We start from the raw sequence: 21,243 nt of genomic DNA, 5'->3' as shown, positions 1-21,243 counted from the left end.
ACTTAATTCAGAATGCAGTGTGTTGTACCCTGAGGATTTACAGTCGTTAGTCCCTAGTTATTTACTCTACCTCTCTGGGTGTGTTGGTGATGACAGAGGGGATGTTTTTTCAGCGATTTTGTCGAAAATCTGAGTGGAAGTTTAGTGCTTTGAATGTGTCATGCAAATGTACATCACAGATATGAAAAATTATGAATGTCTTACATATTCATTTGTTTCTCTCCCTCCTTCTAGATTGTTGGTAACTTAAGTTTACTTTCCAGATGGTTTTGCTTTATCTAGGGCTGTGGGTCTTGAACTTTATCTGTCATGGACAACAACATTTATCGCCCTCCTAGCATCAGAGCACTCTTGATTTTTCTTTTATCGTTCCCAAATGAATCAGATTCATAGACCTTCTAACGATGGGCCCATTACAACAAATATTGCAATACAATGCATAAATTAATAATGTTATTAGTTACACCTGTGTTTGACAAGCCAACATTTTTTCTGTAAAAAAGCTTATTTTGGTCACTTGGGGAAAGCACAGCAAGCTGTAAACACAACATTGACGTATTATTACCTTATAAAGTTGATGTCATCAACGTGTTAGGAAAGAGTTGCCTATTTACACATCCAGCAAACACAGAGCATCATTAACAATATATTTCTGGCCATCTGAAGTCTAATATTCACTCTCTTTTAGCTCTGTTGGTCTCTACCTACTCCTGAGAAAATTATCTGGCTCTTCAGCTGCTAAATGCTCCACTATGTTCACCAGTTAGTTGCTAACTTTGTCTGTCTGCTGTTTGGTGCTGCACAGGTAGAGTACAGTGGGTTTATCAAAGCGTTTTAGATAAAGACGGCTGCCTGTTAAGAGCGGTGAGAGTAAACCAAACCATAAAATTGAGTTTCACTACACAATGCATTGCAGTGGCTCTGCACCTTCCCAAAGAGGCCATCCAGTTTGGGAACCAATGATCTAGAAATGTTTTAAGCAATGTTAGCTGAGGCACATCCAAAGACAAGCAGCTTTAACTCCCTGTCCTCAGACATGAGACTGGGCAGGAATGTGGCTCGAACCTTCCTGGATTACTACAAACTCAACAACCTCATCAAGGACAACAGACCAACTCACATTCAAAGGTAAAGCAGCATGGCATTATGCATAAATAAATATGAAATTAAATCAATTATCCAAATATGATTTTCATTTTATGTTTTTCATACTCGTACAAATTAATGTACTTTTATTTTGCTATTTCCTGAACTATGTTGTACCATCTCAGTCATTCATATTAATATGTTTTTATCTCCAGTTCTGAGGTGAAGTCCCACACAGGCGACGGTAATGGACAGGGCAACGGTGTGGGCAGAGACGCAGCAGACAGAGAGAGGGAGAAGAGCCAGGGTGTCAGGCACTAGACAGACAGACAGACAGACGCAGACTGAGCATGTATAAACTGCGAAGCACCGTAGCAGGAGGATCTTTCACACTTCATTGAATTTAGAAGCTCCATATCTCCCTGGCTATAAAGACTTATTTTCACAGATTTGCGACAGTGGGATGACTGTTACTTGCAGGACTAAAATCAGAGTTTCCTCCTGGGTTATTTGACTATAAACTATAAAATGTGTGTGACTATAAAATGTTGACAATTGAAAGCCAAGGGAAGACATACTGGTTACACATCTAAATTCCATCTGAGGCCTTCATTCAGCAGCTCCTTTTTTTGTTTATAAAGTTGTAAATAAATGCACGTTTCCCCTCTGTTACTGACTTATTTATGTCTTCATTGGATGGTGTTATTATCTCTGTTGGTATTATAATTAGTCATTAAACACTTAATTACGTTGTGCTTGTTGCTCTCTTACAGCAATACTAAGAACATTAATGATTGCTTTTATATAAATGAGACCTACAGTAAAGAACATCTTCATAGTCTCTTCGGCTGTATTGGTGCATTGTTTACATGTATAGATCGATTTGTTGGATTAAATTAAAAGTTTAAATGGTAGCGAGGCAGATGTAACAGTTCAACTGTGTGTATGTGTGTTCTGATTTGCCACTTCCTGGTCACGTGACTGTACATCCGCTCTGTGACTGTTGCTGTTTGGCAGCTATGACAACGGAAATTTGGATGAATGGCTTCAATGAAGGAGAAGCTTTCCTCCCCTAAAGTGCAGCAAAAGTCTCTGAAATGTACAGTATACTTGGACATTCACACCGTAAGTGCGTCCTAATGCTGCTGCTTTGCTACAATACTGAGCTTGCACTGTAGCTTAGTTAACGTAAGCTAGCTAGCGAGTTTACATCCTCTTCCCTTTACTAACCTTTCCTTAACGTTCCTCAACTAACGCTAACTAACGGCTGTAAGTTAACGTGTAGGTTATAGGTTATCCAGATAAATGGGTTTAAATGTGGTAGATAGATGCAACTAACTTACTTAGCTCATCGGGAATGCCTCTTCCTAAATCTTCCTTAACATTAACTTAACGTTAGTTAATAGGTGTATTTTTTTTATTGTTTGTTGTAATTATAGTGTTTTTATTTCTACAGTTCACAAAGACGGTAGCTGATTTATTTTTTTGCTTTCTTACTCCAGTAAGAACATATGCTATACACTGAGCCAAAAGGTTAAAATGTCTGTCAAGCACAGTTACATTACTGCCACTTGGAGCTTACTGATTTTTAATGTTTAGCTAATGTTTCCTTTAATGTGCAGTATCTGTGGATCAGTTGTAAGCTGATACGGTGTCATTTTCACTTGGTACATCAAAGTAAGCAAATTCAACTCAATTAGTTTTGCAGGTTTAAAAAAAATCTTGAACTTTATTATCCTATTTTGTTAGCAGTAAAAAGGTCCTACTGATACAGATACTTCATCAGAGGATTGCTCTCCTGTGGCTCGTAGGGCAGATTTTTGAACGGGGTTTTTTGTGCATGGAAAGGCTTTTTGTCATAAGATGGACAGAAATCTTCCTATAAAGGACAGATACAAAAACAACAGAATGTTTTACCTGTCGCTGTAGTCTCCTAATTACACTGTTTGTGTGCAGGTCACGTGTCCAGGAGTGCTCCTGTCTAAAAAGAACGACATCTACCTCAGTGTGTGTATCATGGGCCAATACAGGAAGACTCCCTGTTTGCCACCTGTGTTTCCTTTACTCTTCCACCACAAAATGGCATTTGTCAAGGTGAGAATTAAAACTATGTATTACAGGAATAATAGCTACCTCCATCACTTAGGCACAAGATGTAGAATTACCATATCCCAAAAAGGGATGTCTTGTCACATTATGACCTTATATTGGCTCCTATTAATACCTGTACATCGTGCCTTTATTAACATTTACAGAAGAATGGTCAAGAAATCTCCATCCTAGCAGATGTTTTCTCTTTATTTGTTTCTATTGAATTCTGTTCTTCTCTCTTCTACTGGCTTATTTTCTAAGTCTGAGGATTTAAATTAGCAACCCTCCAATTTGAGGGTTACTGCCCCAACTCCTGATAAAAGAGGCCTTCTTTTCCCTGAGGAGAATGGCAGAGTTAGATACTGGCTGTCTGTCTCATCTTGTTATAAGTATTGATTTGCTTTGTCTGTACTCTGTCTGTTTTACCAGACTTTTCCCGGCGTTGTTGACCCTGCTGATGTAGCTGACCTCCTCGAAGGTAAACGGCCGTCTGGGATTTGCTTCCTCATCTCTCCGTCCTGAATCCTCTGCTATGCAAGCTTATAGGCTATTAGCTGTGATACTGATCATTAGCTCACAGTCTATTTGTGCTTTCCTTCCTCTTAGCTGACACAACATCTTTTGAGCTGATTCAGTTGGTGCCTCCAGGTATGCTTTCTGATGATGCCATATGGGCATGTTAAGTCCCAACTGTATCTAGTCATTACACTGCAAAAACAGGATCTCTAACTTGGATTGTGTGTATGTGTGTGTTCCTGTTTATTGTTTGACTGTATGTTTTTTAGAGGGTGAGATCATAGCCACAATGGAGGACAGCAGCAGAGATTTCCTGTACCCTGGTCCCAGACTGAGCTCCAGAGAAGGAGTTGCAGAGAGAGAGATACTGTTGAAGACAGCCTCCTCCTTCCCTGTAGGCTGTTTTCTATTTATTTTATTTATATTTATATCTATTTATTCCTTTTATTTCTTATTTAATCTTCCTTCCAACACCTGCGTCCATATTCATCTAACTTCTAAGAATTACACTTAAGAGAGCTCTAAAGAGTCAACTGAGGAGTAAAAAAGTGTAAGAAGTCTTTACAGTTTACTCAATGGTATGTTGCAAAAACATATATAATCTATTTTGTTTACTATTTCACAAAATTTTTCTTGTAGCAGTTTGATAAATATGGGCCCAGATGTAACACATGCATTTCAAGCTTGCAAAGGTATCAGATCTACCACACGCTGTTGAATTAGTTAAAGGAGGGATGTCAGTTGATGAGTTTAAACGCTGCTCACATGTCACAGCGACCCCACGTTCTGCTCGCCATGTGATCCAGGTTGATTGGCACCAATATTACACGTGTCCTTCATAGACTGGAGAAGATTGTTGCTTTCTCTACGCGAGTCTTCTCCTAATCTCTGTGGCGTACATGACGGGCAGGTACACTACCAAGATAACCAATTCCAAAGCACCGTCTTGTCTTACACAAAGTGTCTTCAGAAAAGATAGCATTTTTCCTTATAGAGCTGTCAACCGTCTTTGCTATACAGACAGAAAAACTAAACAGAGAACCTCCTCTCTTTTTGCCGTTTTTTGCTTTTTCCTCCTCTTCTTTTTATATCATCACTTTCTCTCCCTTCCTCCTCCTGCTTTCATTCCTTCATCTGTCCGCGGCTGCGTGTTGCTTTTCTATCCTCACCTTGTCCTCAGAGGCACTAACTGGCGTATTGAAATGTCTTTAAACACCATTCCCCTCACCGTTGCTTTTATGTGTTTGTGTTTGAGGTCCACATAGCAATTTAGATGTCTCTCTCCAAATGCCATATTATTTAAACATCACTGGAGCCTTTCTCTTTTCTGCAATTTGTTTTTCTCAAGCCAGGCGTAGATTGAAGATTTGTGGTTGTAAATTGTTGTTCCAAGCAGTGCTGTTATCTGTCCTTTTGTCTTCATCTCCCTGTTAAAGGTGTTGTGTTTGTTCCCATTGTCCCCCTTCGTCTAGGGAATCTCGCCCAAAGTGGAGTTTGCCACGACATCAGTCATAGAGGAGAGTGATGGGAGAGACAGCTGGCCTGCCTCACCTGTAAGTGTGTCCTTTTATTGCATTTCATCGGTCTGTGCATAACCACACACACCGTATGTCCAGTTTTTCCACATGTGTTGTACCTTTGGCGACTTTATGTCTGTGGTTGATCTGTAAAGGAGCCTGTTTTTTATACATACATTTTGTTGTCTGTTCATGGTCTCAGCAGCTTAGACAAAATTTAAACAGTTAAATCCATCAAAGTCCCACAGTCAAGTAAACAGTGTGTTTATCGGCCTGCGTGATAGTTTACATCACATCACATCACATCACAGCTACACACTCAGCATTACTGTGTAAGTGTTGACCGAAGGTAGAACAGTGAACAGTTCATCTCTAGAGGGCTCTAATGAGTGGTATCGCTCGCCATCAGATTTGTCTGTTTCCACCGTACATACCCACCTTCTATTGTTGCCATGACTACTGCATCTATCTATCCATACTGGCAGTGTTTCAAGGGTATCTGTTCTCTCCTTGTGAATGTAATTATGGAGAGGCAGATATGTGATGCTGATAGTGAGGCTTCTCTCACATCTCCGACTAGCTGGGAGTTTACACAATTTTTACACAGAACCAGTCAGTCAGTCAATTTCTTTACATTAACTATCCAAGATGAGGATTACTTGTATGCCACTGTGTCCTTGTGGATTTTAAAGGGTAACTGTGCTCAGTTGCATTAAATCACATTTTACTTTTTGAAGAATTTTTGGACTCTTTTCTCTCGTCTTCCTCTGGCTCTTCTTTTCCTTGTATGGATGCTCGCAAGTTTAGTTTTATGACATGTTCCCATTCACTGTTGCAGTTTTCAGTATAGAGCTGAAACAGTTCATTGATTAATCGATTAGTGGATTGACTATTTTGACAATCACACAATCGTTCAACTTCAGAGAATCCAAACATTGTTTTTAATTTGTCAAGCAAAAATGCCAAACATCCTCAGCTTCTCATTTGTGAGGATTTGCTGTTTTTCTTTGTCTATGTTTCGGACTGTTGACAAAAAATTAATTTGTTGACTTTAACATATTGTGATGGGCATTTAAATTGAATCTACTCCTTCATGGTCTTGTGTGAATCTGCATACGTGTGTGGGGTGTGGGCAAAGGTAATCTCAGCAGATGGATACTGGGAGGGTAGAATAATGCTCCAATTCTAGACTGAAAAAGACTGTTACTTAAAAAAAACAGTGAGAATGAAAATCTTTCACAAACAGTCCTGTTTGTAACATATGATCCATCACACAGCGGTTGGCATGTTGTGCCAAAAACACTACCATGCATTTCCCAGGTGCAGTAACCTAAGCTAAGCTATTTGTTTAAATGGGATGTCATTGACAGCGAAGCAGATTGTCAGAGTGTTCTCCTGGCCCCTCAGGGGGATGTCTGGATCAGAGCACCGCTGTGGCTGTCAGACAGTAGAATTTCTCCATTTTCTCTCCCCTAATAGGTCTTCAGCATAGGCATTTCCCTGACTGCCTGCCCACCCAGCTGACAAACCATGTCCTGTTTTAATAGAGATTTAGAGTGATAGCAACTTCCACAAAGCCTCTGAAACTGTAGTGATGAATATACACACAGTTTTTTTTAGCGGTCTTACTCTTTCTTTGCAGATTTTTTGGTGTTCTTGTTTTTTGTTAATTGTTATCATTCTCACTCTCATTACCGTTTTTATTCCAAAAGTCATTTTTAGCCATGCTAGCAGCATAGCTCATCTTCTGGTCACATTTTTCTGTCAGATACCTGCAGAACTAAGATCTAGATCTAGAGCCTAGACTTTTAGTCTTGTTATTATTTATCCCCATACTGAGCTCTGTTGAAGAGGGTCTTTACCAGACAATACCAACAGTGGACATAGTAGCTAATCACATCAGCCAAGCCTTCACCACTCATTTGATAACAGGAAAACTGACTGACTCTCAGTGGCCGCCCAGAAAAGAACAGACAGAAGTTCTGAAAAAAGTCGGAGATGGTGGTAGATGTGGGGGTGAGAGAGCATACTTTGCTTAATTCCATTAAATTAGACCATTCTCAAATGGCAACCTCGATGAGGATTTATTCATCATTTAGTTTCTCTTAAAAATAGTTTTAATGTTGTGTGATTTCCCTTATTAGCATTTAGATTATCTTTGTTTTACAGCCAGGTAATGCCTCTTTATCATATTAGACTGGAGACGGCCATCAAATGCAATTAACATTTTATCTTAACGTATTTATCCCCGGTTGGCATTACCCGCAGGAAGTGGGATATTGCATCGGAGAATGATGTTAGTGGCCATTAGAGTTATTGAAGTAATTCTGCGGAGCTTGTCTCCATGGCAGTGCTGACTGTGAGAGCTGTTGTTGTTGTAACACTTAAGTTGAATGATTTAGCTGATGGTTTAATGGTTTTGTCCAGGGAGAGCAAGACTGTGTCGAGAGTGAGAGCAGCTGCCTTAATGGCTAAAATGGCTGACTCTTGTGTAAAGGAACAACATTGTGGTCTGCAGAGAAATTTAGACTGCTGAAACAAATGTTACGTGTCACCTCAAAATGGACACCTGTGAGGGTATAGTGATATTTTAGAACAACATGTTAACATTTTTTTTTGTCTCTTTCTCTCCCATCTTCTGTCCCCGCACCCCCAGACTGTTGTTGACTGCAGTCTTTCTCCAGTGAGACAGAGTTCAGCAAAAAAGTCTTCACGATCCAGTGGGCATTTTTCCAAAATAGATGATGTGAACTTTGTCTCTTTGAAAGGTGGGAGGGGAAAGCTAAATGTTGAGGCTAGATTTTCAAACTCTGCTCCATCCTCAACATCAAGACACTCCCCTTCTTCATTCCTATCCGATCGCCGTCTTCAAGAAAACAAGAAGGAAAGAAAACACACTTCTCCCAGAGTTTCTGTAGACTCTGGCTACCAGCAGCACACAGTTTCCTCAAGGACACGAGCCTTGTCCCCTTACACCCACCGCAAGATGTGCCAGCTTTCAGAGGACGCCCGGCAGAGGCTCAGCCATCTCCAGCTGGGGCCTCACCACTTCAGGAAGGAGACTGAGAACCAGCTGCCCTTCTTGGTTGGTAACATTAGATATATTCCTGCAAACGGAAGGCAAAAAAGTGATATGATGGTTTGTTTAATGCCAATAATACACGTGTTCAGTGGACAGGGGTTATAAAATTAATGGGATCCTGAAATGATGTAGTTCAAACCTCAGTGGGAGCTTCCCAAAATTTTACATCATCTAGTGGGCAGATTAAGTGGAGGGCATAATAAGAGTGCAGTCTTAATCTTTTTACCTGAGACGTTAATGGATTTTGACGTCATAAAAATGCTTCACTATGTGCGCATGTAATACGGCCTATTATCCTCACTGAGGGGCTTGCATGTGCTTTAATAGCGCTCGTCTTGGATTAGGCTGCTACACAGTTATTTGTTAACACTTTAATTATGGCCGTATCACTGCTATGAGAGATTTGCATATAAAAGGGGGTGATTTTCTGATCACACAGCCTTGGGGAATATACAGTTGATGGACAAGAACCACACAGCCTCTAGTTTTGTGCCCCTCCCTCCACCTGCTCCCCACTGTATTCCTGCTTCTCCATTTGCATCAAATCTAATCCTGAGGTATGAATATCAAAATCCACTAGCATGCTGTTATTAAAAGAAATGATTAGGTACTGAGTTGTTTGTTTTTGTCACACACATGAATGGAATTTACTAGAATACAACAGGCGTTTTATTAAAGAGAGGAGCATGTTTTTCCCACTCTGGTTTTCCTGGGGGAATCTTCTGTCGACAATTAACCCTAGTAATTGAGAGTCAAGCTGCAATTAACAAATAGATACCTAATGAAGTAGCTTAGCCCCATGGTGAATGCATTATCAGTGCATGTTTCAGAGCCTCAGCTCCTTGTTGTTTGTGTAGAGAGAAGCACATTCCTAAAGAAAACCCAACCCCTGTTTTTTGAGATAGGTGCTTATTCTCTAAAAGTCTTGTCTTTGTTTTCTTTGTACCTTATTGTGATCTTCTTGGTGAAATTATTTAAGGTTGAGATGACAGACAAATAGCGCAACAACAATTTTTGGCCAGCTTTTCCTTTAGTCTGCACTAAAGAAATGAAAAGAAATGAGTGAATGTGATGAATGTATTGTGCTGTTTCATTTACGCAATATAGCAGACAAAACATTTGTCTGTATTTGTTGTGTCATTTCTTATTTGAAGTTGAAGGATTGTGTGATTGATTAATGTATCAGTATCAGGATGCTGTTTAAATGGGAAGAAGTGAAAAATACTCCTCCCTGAGGGGCTGAGTGCCAAAACAACCTTGCTGTGCAAGTAGATGAAATGATTCAAACTCCAACAGTGTTTAAAAAAAGTTTATGATATTGTTTGACAGCAGATTATTTTTCTGTTATGTTTTATGCCAGGTCTCTCTTTGCAGTAGTGTCTCTGGGATGGGAACTCCTTCCTCCTCTCCACAGAATAGTAGCATGCATCGACACTCTGTCAGCTTCACAGCTGATCACACAGGTAGACCTTAACACTTACATGCAAAAGCTAATACAAGTACACACACACCTACATCTGTCTTTAAGGAGTACTCTCTATTTCTTATTTAAAGGAAGTTCTGTAGATGTTATGCAGTCCTAACTTGTCTTTGTCATTCTAGATTCTTCTCTCCTGGGGAGTTATAGACCAAGAACAGCCAGAGTGAGTCTAATTATATCATTTCATATCATCATATCATCATCAAACCAACAAACGCAAAGAGCTACTGTTTTCATTCAACAGCACATAAGTAGCATGAAGTTAACACTTCAGATATTGTGTAGGTTGCTTTGTTGCCATGACACAGTGTCACTGTCACTGTCCATACACATACTCCAAACCAGACTCACCAAATGATATATTGGTCTAGAACTGGCAGTGTTTTGGACATTCTGTGCTTAGCTCATTCTTGCTACTTTTACTGGTGATTTCCTTAATATTGTGAACTGTAGAAGTAATTAAATATTGGTGACGAGCAATGTTCATGTCACTCTTAAGCTGTAAAATACTTATCCTGACGCTGAGCTATACTGAAAAATGCTAAAATTCTCAAAGACAAAACTACAAAGTGTATTCACTAGTTAAAACTGCCCTGTGACCTCTTCCAGGTAAAGTCAGGTTCTGTGAGGGTCCAGTCGTCTCCAGAGACACCGTCCAGACTTGAATCCTGGACCAAAAGCCCTGTGAGAGGTGCTGCCTTAGCTCAGTCCTCCCTGACTGTCTCAAACTCCAGAGGTCCTGTGAATCTCAACCTTTCCCTCAGAGAAAGGTAAAATCTCTACATAATGCATCTATCCCTTCCCCTCAACCTGCCCTTGAAGATACTTGAAAGCTTTTGTGAATCTTTTAAATGTTTGCAAAATGAATGGATATGTTAAAATCAAAACCAATTTAAAAGGGACCAAAAAGTGGCTAAATCCTCAAATAACAAAAACCCTACATTTTTTACCAAATGGGAAAATTCTCTCAGAACAGAATCCTAGAACCAAACGCATCAGAGACAGATGACATTTCTCTTGTATTTTATTCTTTATTGTCTCCATTAATAACCAAAGCCAAAATAGTTTTCTAGTTGGTAAGTTGCAACCTGTCGGCCATCGAATGTGAATGTCACAGCCATAAAATGTGATCTTAACTTCCTAATATGTACTTTAGATTGACTAATCTTTCCAACAGGTTAGCGAGACTGGTTGCATCACAGGCCCCCATAGCTCTCTGCTGTTGATGTTATGTTATGACAACATGGCAGTGGTAATTAGAATGCTTGTTTATAACTTTGTCATGTGGTAAAGTGTATCTTCAGATGTACATAGGGTAAAATGCTCTCAGGATCACCTCAAGAGCCATGAGTTTGTTTTTTCTGCCCACAAAACCATCAGATTTTCTTCACACTCTCGCCAAAAGCAGAGATAAAACATAATCCTTATTTTTGTGGTGTTTGCGCTGAATTTATCCCGATCCATCTGTGTAAATCACTGGTGTTTGCTCAAAAGATCTTAAAAGCAAAAGAGGCACCTGTAGGAGTTTTCAATTACAGTAAACGACCAATATATGGCAATCCCATGAGATGTTAGTCACACGCTGCCGATGCTTTGTGTGTGTATGTGTGTGTACACGTCCAACCTTTAATTTTGATCACACCCGACTGGCAGGATGAATTTCCCTCCACCTCTTAAATTACAGAAGCTGATGTCTTGTCATGTTTGTTCATTACTGAGAGAGGAGGCAGAGAGAAGGGAAAACAAAGAGGAAAATGGTATTGATTTGTGTTTCAGCTTGAGTCTGATGCATTTGACCCGATGCGCGCTTTAATACATTCAGAGAGACCTTGTCATCGATCATGGCAGCTGTGAGTTAAACACACCAACGGGACCGATGTTCCGTTTTGTTTGTTTGTTTGTTTGTTTGTTTCTGTGCTCCTTTCCCCTTCCCTCCTGCTCAGTCCATAAGTAAACATTGAAATCAATAGACAATCTTAAACTGCAAAGTAAATTGTAGGAAATGAATGATACTTTTCTCTCAATTGAAAACGCGACAGGAGTTGCAGGGTGGGAGATTAGAGCGGGCCTTTGTAGATTCCCTCCAACAGGGAGAGGGGCACGTCTTACCACCAATCTTTGATCTATAAAGAAAATGACAGATGCCAGTGGCGACGTTTGCTCCCTAAGCCCCGAAGTCTCAGTCTATTCATGTCTCTGGATGATTTGTCCTTGATGACTTTTTGTAGCAGGTAGCGAGTTTATCTGATTACAGATGAAAAGCTTCCATCCCCACACTGCGAGCCCGGCCAAGACACCAGCCAGTCAGTCAGACAGTCATCACCCCTCCATTCCCAACAAATAGGCAATACTGGAATTCATTACTGTTCACTTCTGTCTGTCCGTCAGGGCGAGCTTTTATTCCATAACTGCCTGTGGCCGACTTGCAGACACATTTATATTGTATTGATGAAGCACATTTATGCCTCTAGATGAAATGCGCGGTTGGTTCTGTCAATTGTGAAATTACTTTTTAGGTTTTTGTTTTTTTTTGAAGGTTGAATGTAGAGGAAAATTAAAATGAATGTTTCGATGGAGGAAACACTGACATTTATTTCAACGTATTTTAAAAGTATCTTGTTGAACACAGTACACCTAAAGTGTGTGTGTCAGTGTACTGGTAGTTACAGCTTTGCATCAACTCTCACACCGTATGTTAGGTTACAGCACAGACTAGTGGGCAAAAGGAATACCTGTCACAACATCTTGGAAAAAAAAGATGAGCACTGTTTGTCAGTTATATCATTCAGAGCAATTTTGATGATCAACTCTTTTTCAAGCAAAAATGCCAAACGTGTTTTATTTCATTGTAACTTAATGTCTTTGTTTCCTGAAGTGTTGACCACACACCAACAAGTAATTTTAAGATGTCACCTTGTCTCTGGGAACATGTGATGGGCATTTTTCACTATTTTCTGACATTTTATAGAATAAACCTTTTTGTCCCATGTAAATAAAATAAAGCGATGTCTACTTGTGACCTCTCGTCTCCAGTTGTGACCAAATCAACCAGATTTTGAAAAAGTAAATATAATTTTGTGTAGGAGAAATATATATATTATTTGCTCTCCCCTCCTGTTAATTATCTGGAGACCCCTCAGACTCATCTTTTGATGCCTTGTGGGGGTCGTGACCCTCAGCTTGGGAACCACTGGATTAATCAATAATGAAAATGTTTTTTAGTTGCAGCCTTAACATGATCACAATATTTTTTCCTATCAATGCAAAGCTTTATGTTCGCCCAACTTGACGCAGGTATATGTGACTCAAACTCTTAACTTGTTCGTGGGTTTTTAATGTGTTTGTTTTCCTCAGGCTCCAGACCAGTCAGCCCAGTCCATCCTACTGGGAGCAGATCCACAGCCGAGTCCAGCGGATTCTGCAGACACACAAAACCACCTGGGACCACCAAGTGACCTTTGACCTTTAACTTACTGACCTGGCCACAAGGTGACCAAACAACCAAGGTTACAGTACAAAGATTATTCGCTGTTAAACCACTCACTAATAATGGCTATTTTCTATTTAAATGTTTGAGGCAGTAATTGACTTTAACCTGCCATATGTCTGTAGGACTGGATTCACAAACACACACACTAACAAACCTTCTTAACCTCACGATTTTATCATTCAGTGAGTCGAACCATCTCAAACACACATGTATCTTCATTTATCTCCCTTTGATGTTCATTTAAATTTCAAACCATCCCAAGCACCTGCTGAGCCGCGTTTGTCGTCGTTACTCTTTGAAAAGGCAGGAAATTTGCAGGGGTTAAGTTCAAAAGCATAGCAGCACCGCTTCCCTCCCACTTATCAGCTGGGCTGGGTTTTTTTTATTTTTTTTATTTAAACGCCCCGATGGTGAAACCAAACGGAGACGCCGTCTAATTTCTCTAAAGCTGCGTGTGAAATTGGCTCGGGTATAAAGAAGCAACATTTTGTGTGTGTGTATGGGAAGGAGACATGGTGGATGTAAGCTGCAGCTGTTAAGGGCTCATTTCTCGCAACACAAAAGAAAGACAAGAAGGTAGCCAAGAGCCACCACTGGGAGCCAGCAGCTACAAGAGACTGAAGAGATTTAGGAGAGAGAGGAGGAACAAAAGTAATCCTGAATGAAAGAGCAGGAGACACAAAGAAATTTAGCCTTAACATAAATTAAGACAGCCACTCAGATCCATCGTGTCACACTGAAATGTCTTGATCATTGAAAATCACAACTGTAGCCGTGTTGTGCGCTCTCTTCACAGCTACACTTATGAATTCATTTCATTCTGAATGATACTGAATATAATATAGTTTCTGGTTTTCTTCAACACAGTGGGTACACTTTAACTAAATGTGCAGCCAGGATGTAATTAATGGTAAAACTAAATCCCTTTTGTATTCCTCTCTTTGACTCATATTGACCATGTGTCCATCTCGCCAGAGGAGAAATGTCCCATCTCTTATTCAGCCAGTCACACAGATTGAACTTTCTGCACAGCAAAACCTTCCTAACAGGTGTGTCCTTTAACTTGTGACGGTCTGTAAAAGAGACAGTAAAATGTGTCTGTGGATACAACATGTACTTCTGTTCACAGCAGGTAGTAGTTTTAATAACCGTGCTCACTGCATCCGCTTCAACGTCTTTATTACTGTTGACTTTTATTTTCATTTTAAATGTTCTGAAAACATGACATCATTTAACTTACTCTGAAGGTAGCTCAATTTGAAAATTCACGTACAAACCCATTAAAAAATGATTCAATTTTAAATGACAGTATTACTTTGCAAATTATGTATAAATTGAGTTTGCCTTTAAAATGTTATTAGCAGTAGTGATACATTTTCAAACATCGATATGATTGTGAAAATTCTGTTTAGTTACTTGATCGTGTTTCATATGAAGTCATATCTGAATGTGCTGAACTAATTGTGACAAATGTAACCACAGTTCATCTTCTGCTCATTCTGCTCGCTCTGACATCATTACAGCTACAGTTGGTTGCTTATATCTCAGCCACAGCTTGTCAGGTACTTAGATACCATTTTTGTTTTATTCTGGCTCTCACTTGGTTTTGTGATCTTTTTCATATGGTCATCTTCTTCGTTTCAGAATTACCAAAAACAGTAACTTAAATGTGAAAATGTTGAAATGCATTTGACTGTATGCAACATACTGTCAGATCGATCACCTGACAGAGTTACTGTTTTGGTCATAAATGACAAAGATGGAAATGTGTCACTCCGCAGGACAAGCTGTATTTTCAGAATGTGATTAAACACTGGTGCCAGTCAAAAGAAAATATTTTAATGACTATGATTACTGAGCAGCAAAATACAGATCCATGTGATTAAAAATTGTTTCAGTTGTAAATCTAACCATGTATACATTTTTTCTGGTAATTATACAAAGTAATGACTATTTTAAATATCATGCTTACTGAATCAACTTGACATGCATCATCTTTTTTTAATACAGTCAGCTTCTTCAGGTATATTGAATGAGCAGGATTCACTTAAGTTTCATGTAGTCGTGTTTAAGTCCCAAAATGTGATTTGTGCTCCAATCTTCAGCTACCTCCCACTGAGGAACTGGAGTTGTTAATATCAGTATCTCAGAGTCAGTGTTCTCATCACATCAAGTCTTCAGTTTTACTTCTTGTGAAATTTATTCTTCTTTTTGTTCCTCCTGCCGGCTCCATGTGCTGCCTTCTCCTTCACGATGTGCTGGTACCTTTTTTTGTTGTTCCTGGAAAGAGAAGAGGAAAGTATATTTTACAGGTCTGCATTGTTTTTCAAACTTGATGCACAGAGACACTTTGTCAAAAGTATACCATGGTTACATACTGTATTTTAATAGTGGTTATAAAAACTGTGATAGAAATATGTGATGTAAATACTATAGATAGGGTCACAAATATCACCGCAGACACTGTAGTAAAGATTTGTCTAACACCCCACCTGTCAATATTTGGTCAAACCATCAGGCCATTTCATAGTTGAATCACAAGATCTGATGGGCCACTGAGTTCAGTTACTAATAAATAATAATCCAAACCTGATGCTTGATGTGCTTTTCTCCACTCAGTCATATAGCCATTTTGCCACATCCAGTGTTTGTCTTTATTTTCATTTCAACTTACTGTCTGAACTCAGCATCAGCCAGCAGCTCCTCCACCATGGTTCTCTTCCTTTGCTTTTTGGGAACACGGGAATGATAGAAGTCGGCTGCGCTGTCCACCACTGTACCAACCTGCATCACATACAAACACAGTACTCAGTTTGATGTTGATAATCTTTCAGTATACTTCCTGTGAGTATTAACATTAGGAGCTTGATACAGCTAAGTTCAGTTTCTCATCCAAACTACAAACTTGTTAATTTCTGATAATTAAAGGGCATGACCATGTTTCTTAAGAAAACAAACATGAACATTGGCTTATTAAAGAAAAGGCTGTTTGAGCAGCAGGTGATTCACGTTTTTTAACTGACCTGAAAATATTTGGGAAAGCCATCTCTGTCGTTCTTCTTGTAGAACCTCTTGGGATCCAAGGAGCCTCTCATCTTCAGGACTTGGAGGTCTCCTTTCAGCTCCTGAGAGATCTCAGGGGCTTTCATATTAAACCAACCATCTCCTGTTGATTTCTCCCTCTCCACCTGGGGAAAAAACAGAGATTTCAATGTTTTAAAAAGCGTTGTAGAAGCCTGAAGCACAGATTGTAATAAAAGCTGCTGTGATACTGTGTTTATGATCACTACATGTTAGTTTTTTGGAGCAGTAGGTGTCATCATGACTGATTCCACAAATGATACATGATCCAAGTGACACAACTTTACTAGATAGTAGCACAGAGATCTATAAAGCAAGGCTTTGTAAAACTTACTCTGTGTTTCAACTTTAGGGCTTGTTTGGATTCACTGTATGGAGGTACTGCATCCTTCTTTTCAAAGTCTGGTCCAATTACACTCTTCTTCATCACCTGAGGACAACAACAAAACAAAAACTGCAACACTGCATAGCACCAAACTCTGTCAACACCCCACTACTCACAGATAAAAGGCCAAAGTCAAAAAGAATTGGAGAGAAACCATGGATTACATCAGCTCAGGTGTTATTGGCTTTACTCGTCCTTGCATAACTATAAAGTTCGTTATTCATTCTGCATCGCAGATCACTTTCAAAAGGGAAAAATCAATCACTTATTTACCTCATCTTGGATCTTCTTTTCCTTTAGTTTTTGCAGCGAACTGGAGACAGGTTTTGATTTGCTGCCATCAAAATTGATGTATAAACCCCCGAGCTCCTTCACTCTGATGCCAGGGTCAATACGGCTGGACATCTCTTTCCTGGAACAAATTGGCACAGAGAAAATTCCTCAGGAAGAGCAGTCATGTCTAATTTCTCACCTCTGCACAGTTACAATAATAATATATAATAATAATGAGCGTGGCTGTGTTGTCTATATATTCTCAGTATACATTTCATATAGAATGCTAAGAAAAGACTAAAATAAACAATGAGTTGAAGTATTATCTGTGTAGCTGATACATCTTACATGTGCCAGAGCTTCATCGTTGTTCAAAAACTATTAAAACACATTAATGAGCCACACTGTTGCTTTGAGTGACATGCTCTCCATTATGATGAACATAGGCCCTGTAGATTATTGTGAGTCGATCCCACTGCTGCCCCAAATACTCAATAGAGCACCAAATGTGTATTAATCCGCAACTGAAAATAGTCTCTAACAAATGCACTATTTGATGTTGCTGAGTAATATTTGCTAAAAACTACACTGCCCAACTGTTTTAGGAAATTACTTTGTCATTACCATGAGGTTGCCTGGCAACCAGTGGAGACTCCAGGAAGTTGCTGTGATATAAACGTGTTAATTCGTGAGTTTAGGAGGTGCTGGTAGGTGGGCTCGCTGTTTCCACCTGTTTCTAGTCTTTATGCTAAGCTAAGCTGCTCGGCTGTACCTTCATATTTAGCATACAAGCATGAGAGTGGCATCAATCTTCTCATCCAACTCTCGACAAGAAAACAAATAAGTGTATTTCCCAAAATGTCGAGCTATTCCTTTAAAAGGGACTTATTGAGATTGGGAGAAATTGTATCCTTTAAATAATCGTATATTGAAGATGTATCAAGAACAATTATGCATTTACATTTCTGTTGAGGTGTGTGTGTGTGTGTGTGTGTGTGCTCCTAAATGAACCAATTTGAGGCTGCCACCTATCATATACTTACAAATGAGGATTTCTACTCGAGAAGAGGACATTTGCATCTTCGTCATCATCATCATCCCCCTCCTCATCCACAAACTCCTCATCTTGCTCCTCCTGCTCAACTCTCTCTTCCGTTGTGGCTTTCTCCTCCTCCTCCTCCTCTGATGGCTTCTCCTTGTAGTAGTGTTCGCCTGCCTGCTCTCCGGGACGCGTGTCAATCATAAACAGTCCTTCAACTGATGTACCTGCTGCTTCAGACTTATTGGAAGATCCTCCTCTGTCCTCTGCACTGCATCCCAAATCCTCCTCTTCTTCCTCTCCAGAAACATCCCTGTCTTCTTCAGCATATTCATCTTCATCTTCGCTGCTGTCCAGCAGGCTGATTGCTTTTGTCTTCTGGACAGTGACGCCTTTATGCTGCTGTTCGGGGACAGAATCCAGTGGGATCTTGTGTGGTTGGCTGGATGTTACCTGAATGGACTCAACTTGGAGCTCAACCACCTGCTGAGGATCTTTATCCAAAGCACTGACTTCCATTTTCTCCTCCTCACTAGGCCGGGTTTCCACAACAGCATCCTCACCCACAGCCTGATCTCCCTGTGATGAGTGGGTGTCCACATCAGCTACTTCCATAGCTCTGTCCTTCTCTTCAGTCTCCTCTGTGACTTCAGACGTCATCTCGCATAATGTTTCTGTAACTGATTGGCAAGGCTGTAATGGCTCTGATGGCGGGATTGTTTCCTGCATCATTTCCATCTCTGAGGTGTCCTCTTCCTTATTTTCAGCACATGGCTCCTCCTGCTGGTGTTTGACAGTCACTGCAGGTTCACCAACAGCTTCTTCTTCAGCACAACCAGGACTGTCTGACACAAGGGGAGACACATGGGAGTCTTCCTCTGGAATGACAACTACTCCCTTTACCACTTTTATTGTATTTGTCTCATTTGATGTGAGATCATTACTACTCAAATCTTCTTTCTCTTTTTCTTGTTGTGTTTGGCTCTCATCTTCCTCCAACAGTGTGCAGTCTGCGTCCTCAGCGATCACCGTACTTTCTAACCTAGAATCATTTAATGAAGTGTCTACCTCAGCTGACTCCACAGCTTTTTCTAGAACAATATGAAGATCCTTGACTGAGCGCCTGGAGGCCGGAGCACCTCGACTGCTGTTCCCTGAGCCTGTGCGGCTGCTGCAGGGAGTCCCTCTGCTGCGGGTGGAGCAAGGGCTGCCCATCACGTCAGTCAGATCAGAGTCCGAGTCCACGGGACCCGTGGATTGGGCCTTTCCCCGTCTACGAGTTGTTATACTGTAAGTAGGCCCGGACTCAAACCCTTCAGAGTCACAAGACTGGGGCTCACTGACATCTACAGTAACCTTCCCTCTTGCAGCCCGGCTCCTTCGAGCTGTTGGGTCAGGGGAGAGAGAGCTTTCCGAGGCTAAGTGGATGGGGATGGGACCTGTTTGCCTTCTGGATCTCGTAGCTCTGCGGGTGGTGGACTTAGAAACTCCAGCTCCTGAGACACTGGACGTGCAGCTGTCAACATCCGACAGCTCCGAGTCCTCAGTTGGTTTTTTGGCAGATGCTCTGGTGCGGGCAGTTTTTCTCTGACTTCTGGTGACTCTTTGGGATTCGAACACCACAGAGCTGCAGGACTCGGCCTCCAGCACCAAGTTGACCTTGACGTCTCCCACGTCAACATGCGTTAGGTCCGATCTTTCAGGAATTGTCTTCCTCCTTGTGCTCCGGCGGCTACTTTGGCCAGCTCTCGATGTAGATACAGCAGAAGAGCACGATTCCACCTCAGATATCTCCTCATCTTCCTGACTTACTGCGCGGGGCTGTCGCCTCCTCCCCCTGGTGCGCGTCATTGATGGTTCGATGTCGGACACCACAGAGCAGCAGGACTCCACGTCTGATATGTCTGCTTCATGGATGGAGCCCACAGGTGTGCACGGCTGCTCTGGACTGTGGAGTCTGGAGGCTCTGGTACATCTTTTCATTGAGGAGGTGGGTGAGGATGCCAGATGTCCTCCCTCACATTCTTCAAGAAGGTTGCTCGTCTCCACCAAGACATTCTGGGTAGGGCACTGTGCTTGTTTAGCGGTGCCCCTGGTTCTTCGACTGGTAGAAGGAGTGGCCTGAGTGGCAGAAATAAGACAGTTAATAATACAGCTTGTTTTACAGCAAGCTCTCCTGAAAAGAACAAAACCAACAATGTGTTAGTCCATCTCTCAAGTCTTTCTGACTTCCCCAGCCCCTTCACTTCTACTGAAGACATTAATATTGAAAATGGGTCACAAATACATAGCTTAATTAAAAAAAAAAAAAGGCTAAATAAATTACTAAAACAGCAGATCACTGCAATTTCCTGTTTTAAAAAAATGTTACTCCAACGGGAGTAAGTAGTGTATTTGTTGGGGACTATTTTCAGCTGCGGATTAATACACATTTTGTCTTCTAGTGATGGTGTGTGGGATTAACTAAAATCAAAAATTAAATTGAATAAAATACAGTCACTGTTTTGGCCATAATGGAGCTCTATGGCACAGAGGAATAAGCTGTATTAGGCTTTGGCTACACATTCAATAATTGTTAGTAGGATGAATTTATTGTTGGTTTTGGTTTTGGTTTTTCCAGAGTGATAATAACAGTGGTCAAAGTTTAATTTTTTGAAAGCATGTGTGATGGATTCTGTATGTTTAAAACCCAAGCTAATCAATTATTCAAAGCTGCGTTTAAGTTGGGCGACACACACACACCGAGCTCTGCTCAAACAGGACTTCTGTACACTGTTTGTTAAGCATCGTGTGTATGGTATCGTCTTAACTATTCAATGTTTTATGTTGTTTTCGAAACGTTTACAAACTATGGAAAGACCGATGATGTCCACGTGAAGTTTGAGCAGCTGCACACACCAGCTAAGACACGTGCCGGGCTTCATTCCCCTCGGCCTAAACTTTTACATGATGTCTGAACATTTACAAGTTTAAAGAACTCTCTTTCACACGTACCTGGACATCAGAGGACTGGTCCGGGTTTGTTTTATTTGGGGAGTACACGCGTACTCCTCTCCTGGTGGCCACCATCTTGCCTGCTGCTGGCTCCTCTCTCACTTCCGGTGTGAAGGCTCGACCAACATCTCTGACTAGACTCAACTAATCGATAAACGGAAGTACGATGCAGGCCGAGCAGACGATCGCAGAGCTTCAAATCAGAGTCA

General features: G+C 40.7%; 3 protein-coding genes across 3 annotated transcripts in view; 2 read left to right on the top strand and 1 right to left on the bottom strand.

The window, feature by feature from the left end:
* The window catches only part of agbl4 (AGBL carboxypeptidase 4), a 253,600-nt gene extending 252,193 nt beyond the window's left edge, over positions 1 to 1,407 (top strand). Inside the window, exons 12-13 of the mRNA XM_070908675.1 lie at positions 1,035 to 1,128; positions 1,302 to 1,407. Of these exons, the coding sequence (XP_070764776.1) occupies positions 1,035 to 1,128; positions 1,302 to 1,407 (200 nt within the window). The remainder of the gene's footprint in view (positions 1 to 1,034; positions 1,129 to 1,301) is intronic.
* Positions 1,408 to 2,127: 720 nt separating this feature from the next.
* Positions 2,128 to 13,241, top strand: spata6 (spermatogenesis associated 6). Its single transcript, XM_070908903.1, has 11 exons — positions 2,128 to 2,211; positions 3,043 to 3,180; positions 3,607 to 3,655; positions 3,784 to 3,825; positions 3,963 to 4,087; positions 5,166 to 5,246; positions 7,867 to 8,295; positions 9,653 to 9,755; positions 9,895 to 9,935; positions 10,382 to 10,542; positions 13,127 to 13,241. Exons 1-11 carry the CDS (start codon positions 2,128 to 2,130, stop codon positions 13,239 to 13,241), a joined length of 1,368 nt encoding a protein of 455 aa, XP_070765004.1.
* A 1,291-nt stretch (positions 13,242 to 14,532) lies between these two features.
* dnttip2 (deoxynucleotidyltransferase, terminal, interacting protein 2) lies at positions 14,533 to 21,109 on the bottom strand. Its single transcript, XM_070908890.1, has 7 exons — positions 21,035 to 21,109; positions 18,045 to 20,161; positions 17,002 to 17,140; positions 16,678 to 16,773; positions 16,286 to 16,450; positions 15,937 to 16,046; positions 14,533 to 15,542 (listed from the first exon to the last, which is right to left on the bottom strand). The coding sequence occupies exons 1-7, from the start codon at positions 21,107 to 21,109 to the stop codon at positions 15,446 to 15,448; spliced, it is 2,799 nt and encodes a 932-aa protein (XP_070764991.1). The 3' UTR covers positions 14,533 to 15,445.
* Between the last annotated feature and the right edge of the window lie 134 nt (positions 21,110 to 21,243).

Source organism: Enoplosus armatus, chromosome 7 (genome assembly GCF_043641665.1).
Source record: "Enoplosus armatus isolate fEnoArm2 chromosome 7, fEnoArm2.hap1, whole genome shotgun sequence".
Lineage (NCBI taxonomy): Eukaryota > Metazoa > Chordata > Actinopteri > Centrarchiformes > Enoplosidae > Enoplosus > Enoplosus armatus.
This window is presented reverse-complemented; position numbering and strand designations above follow the sequence as displayed.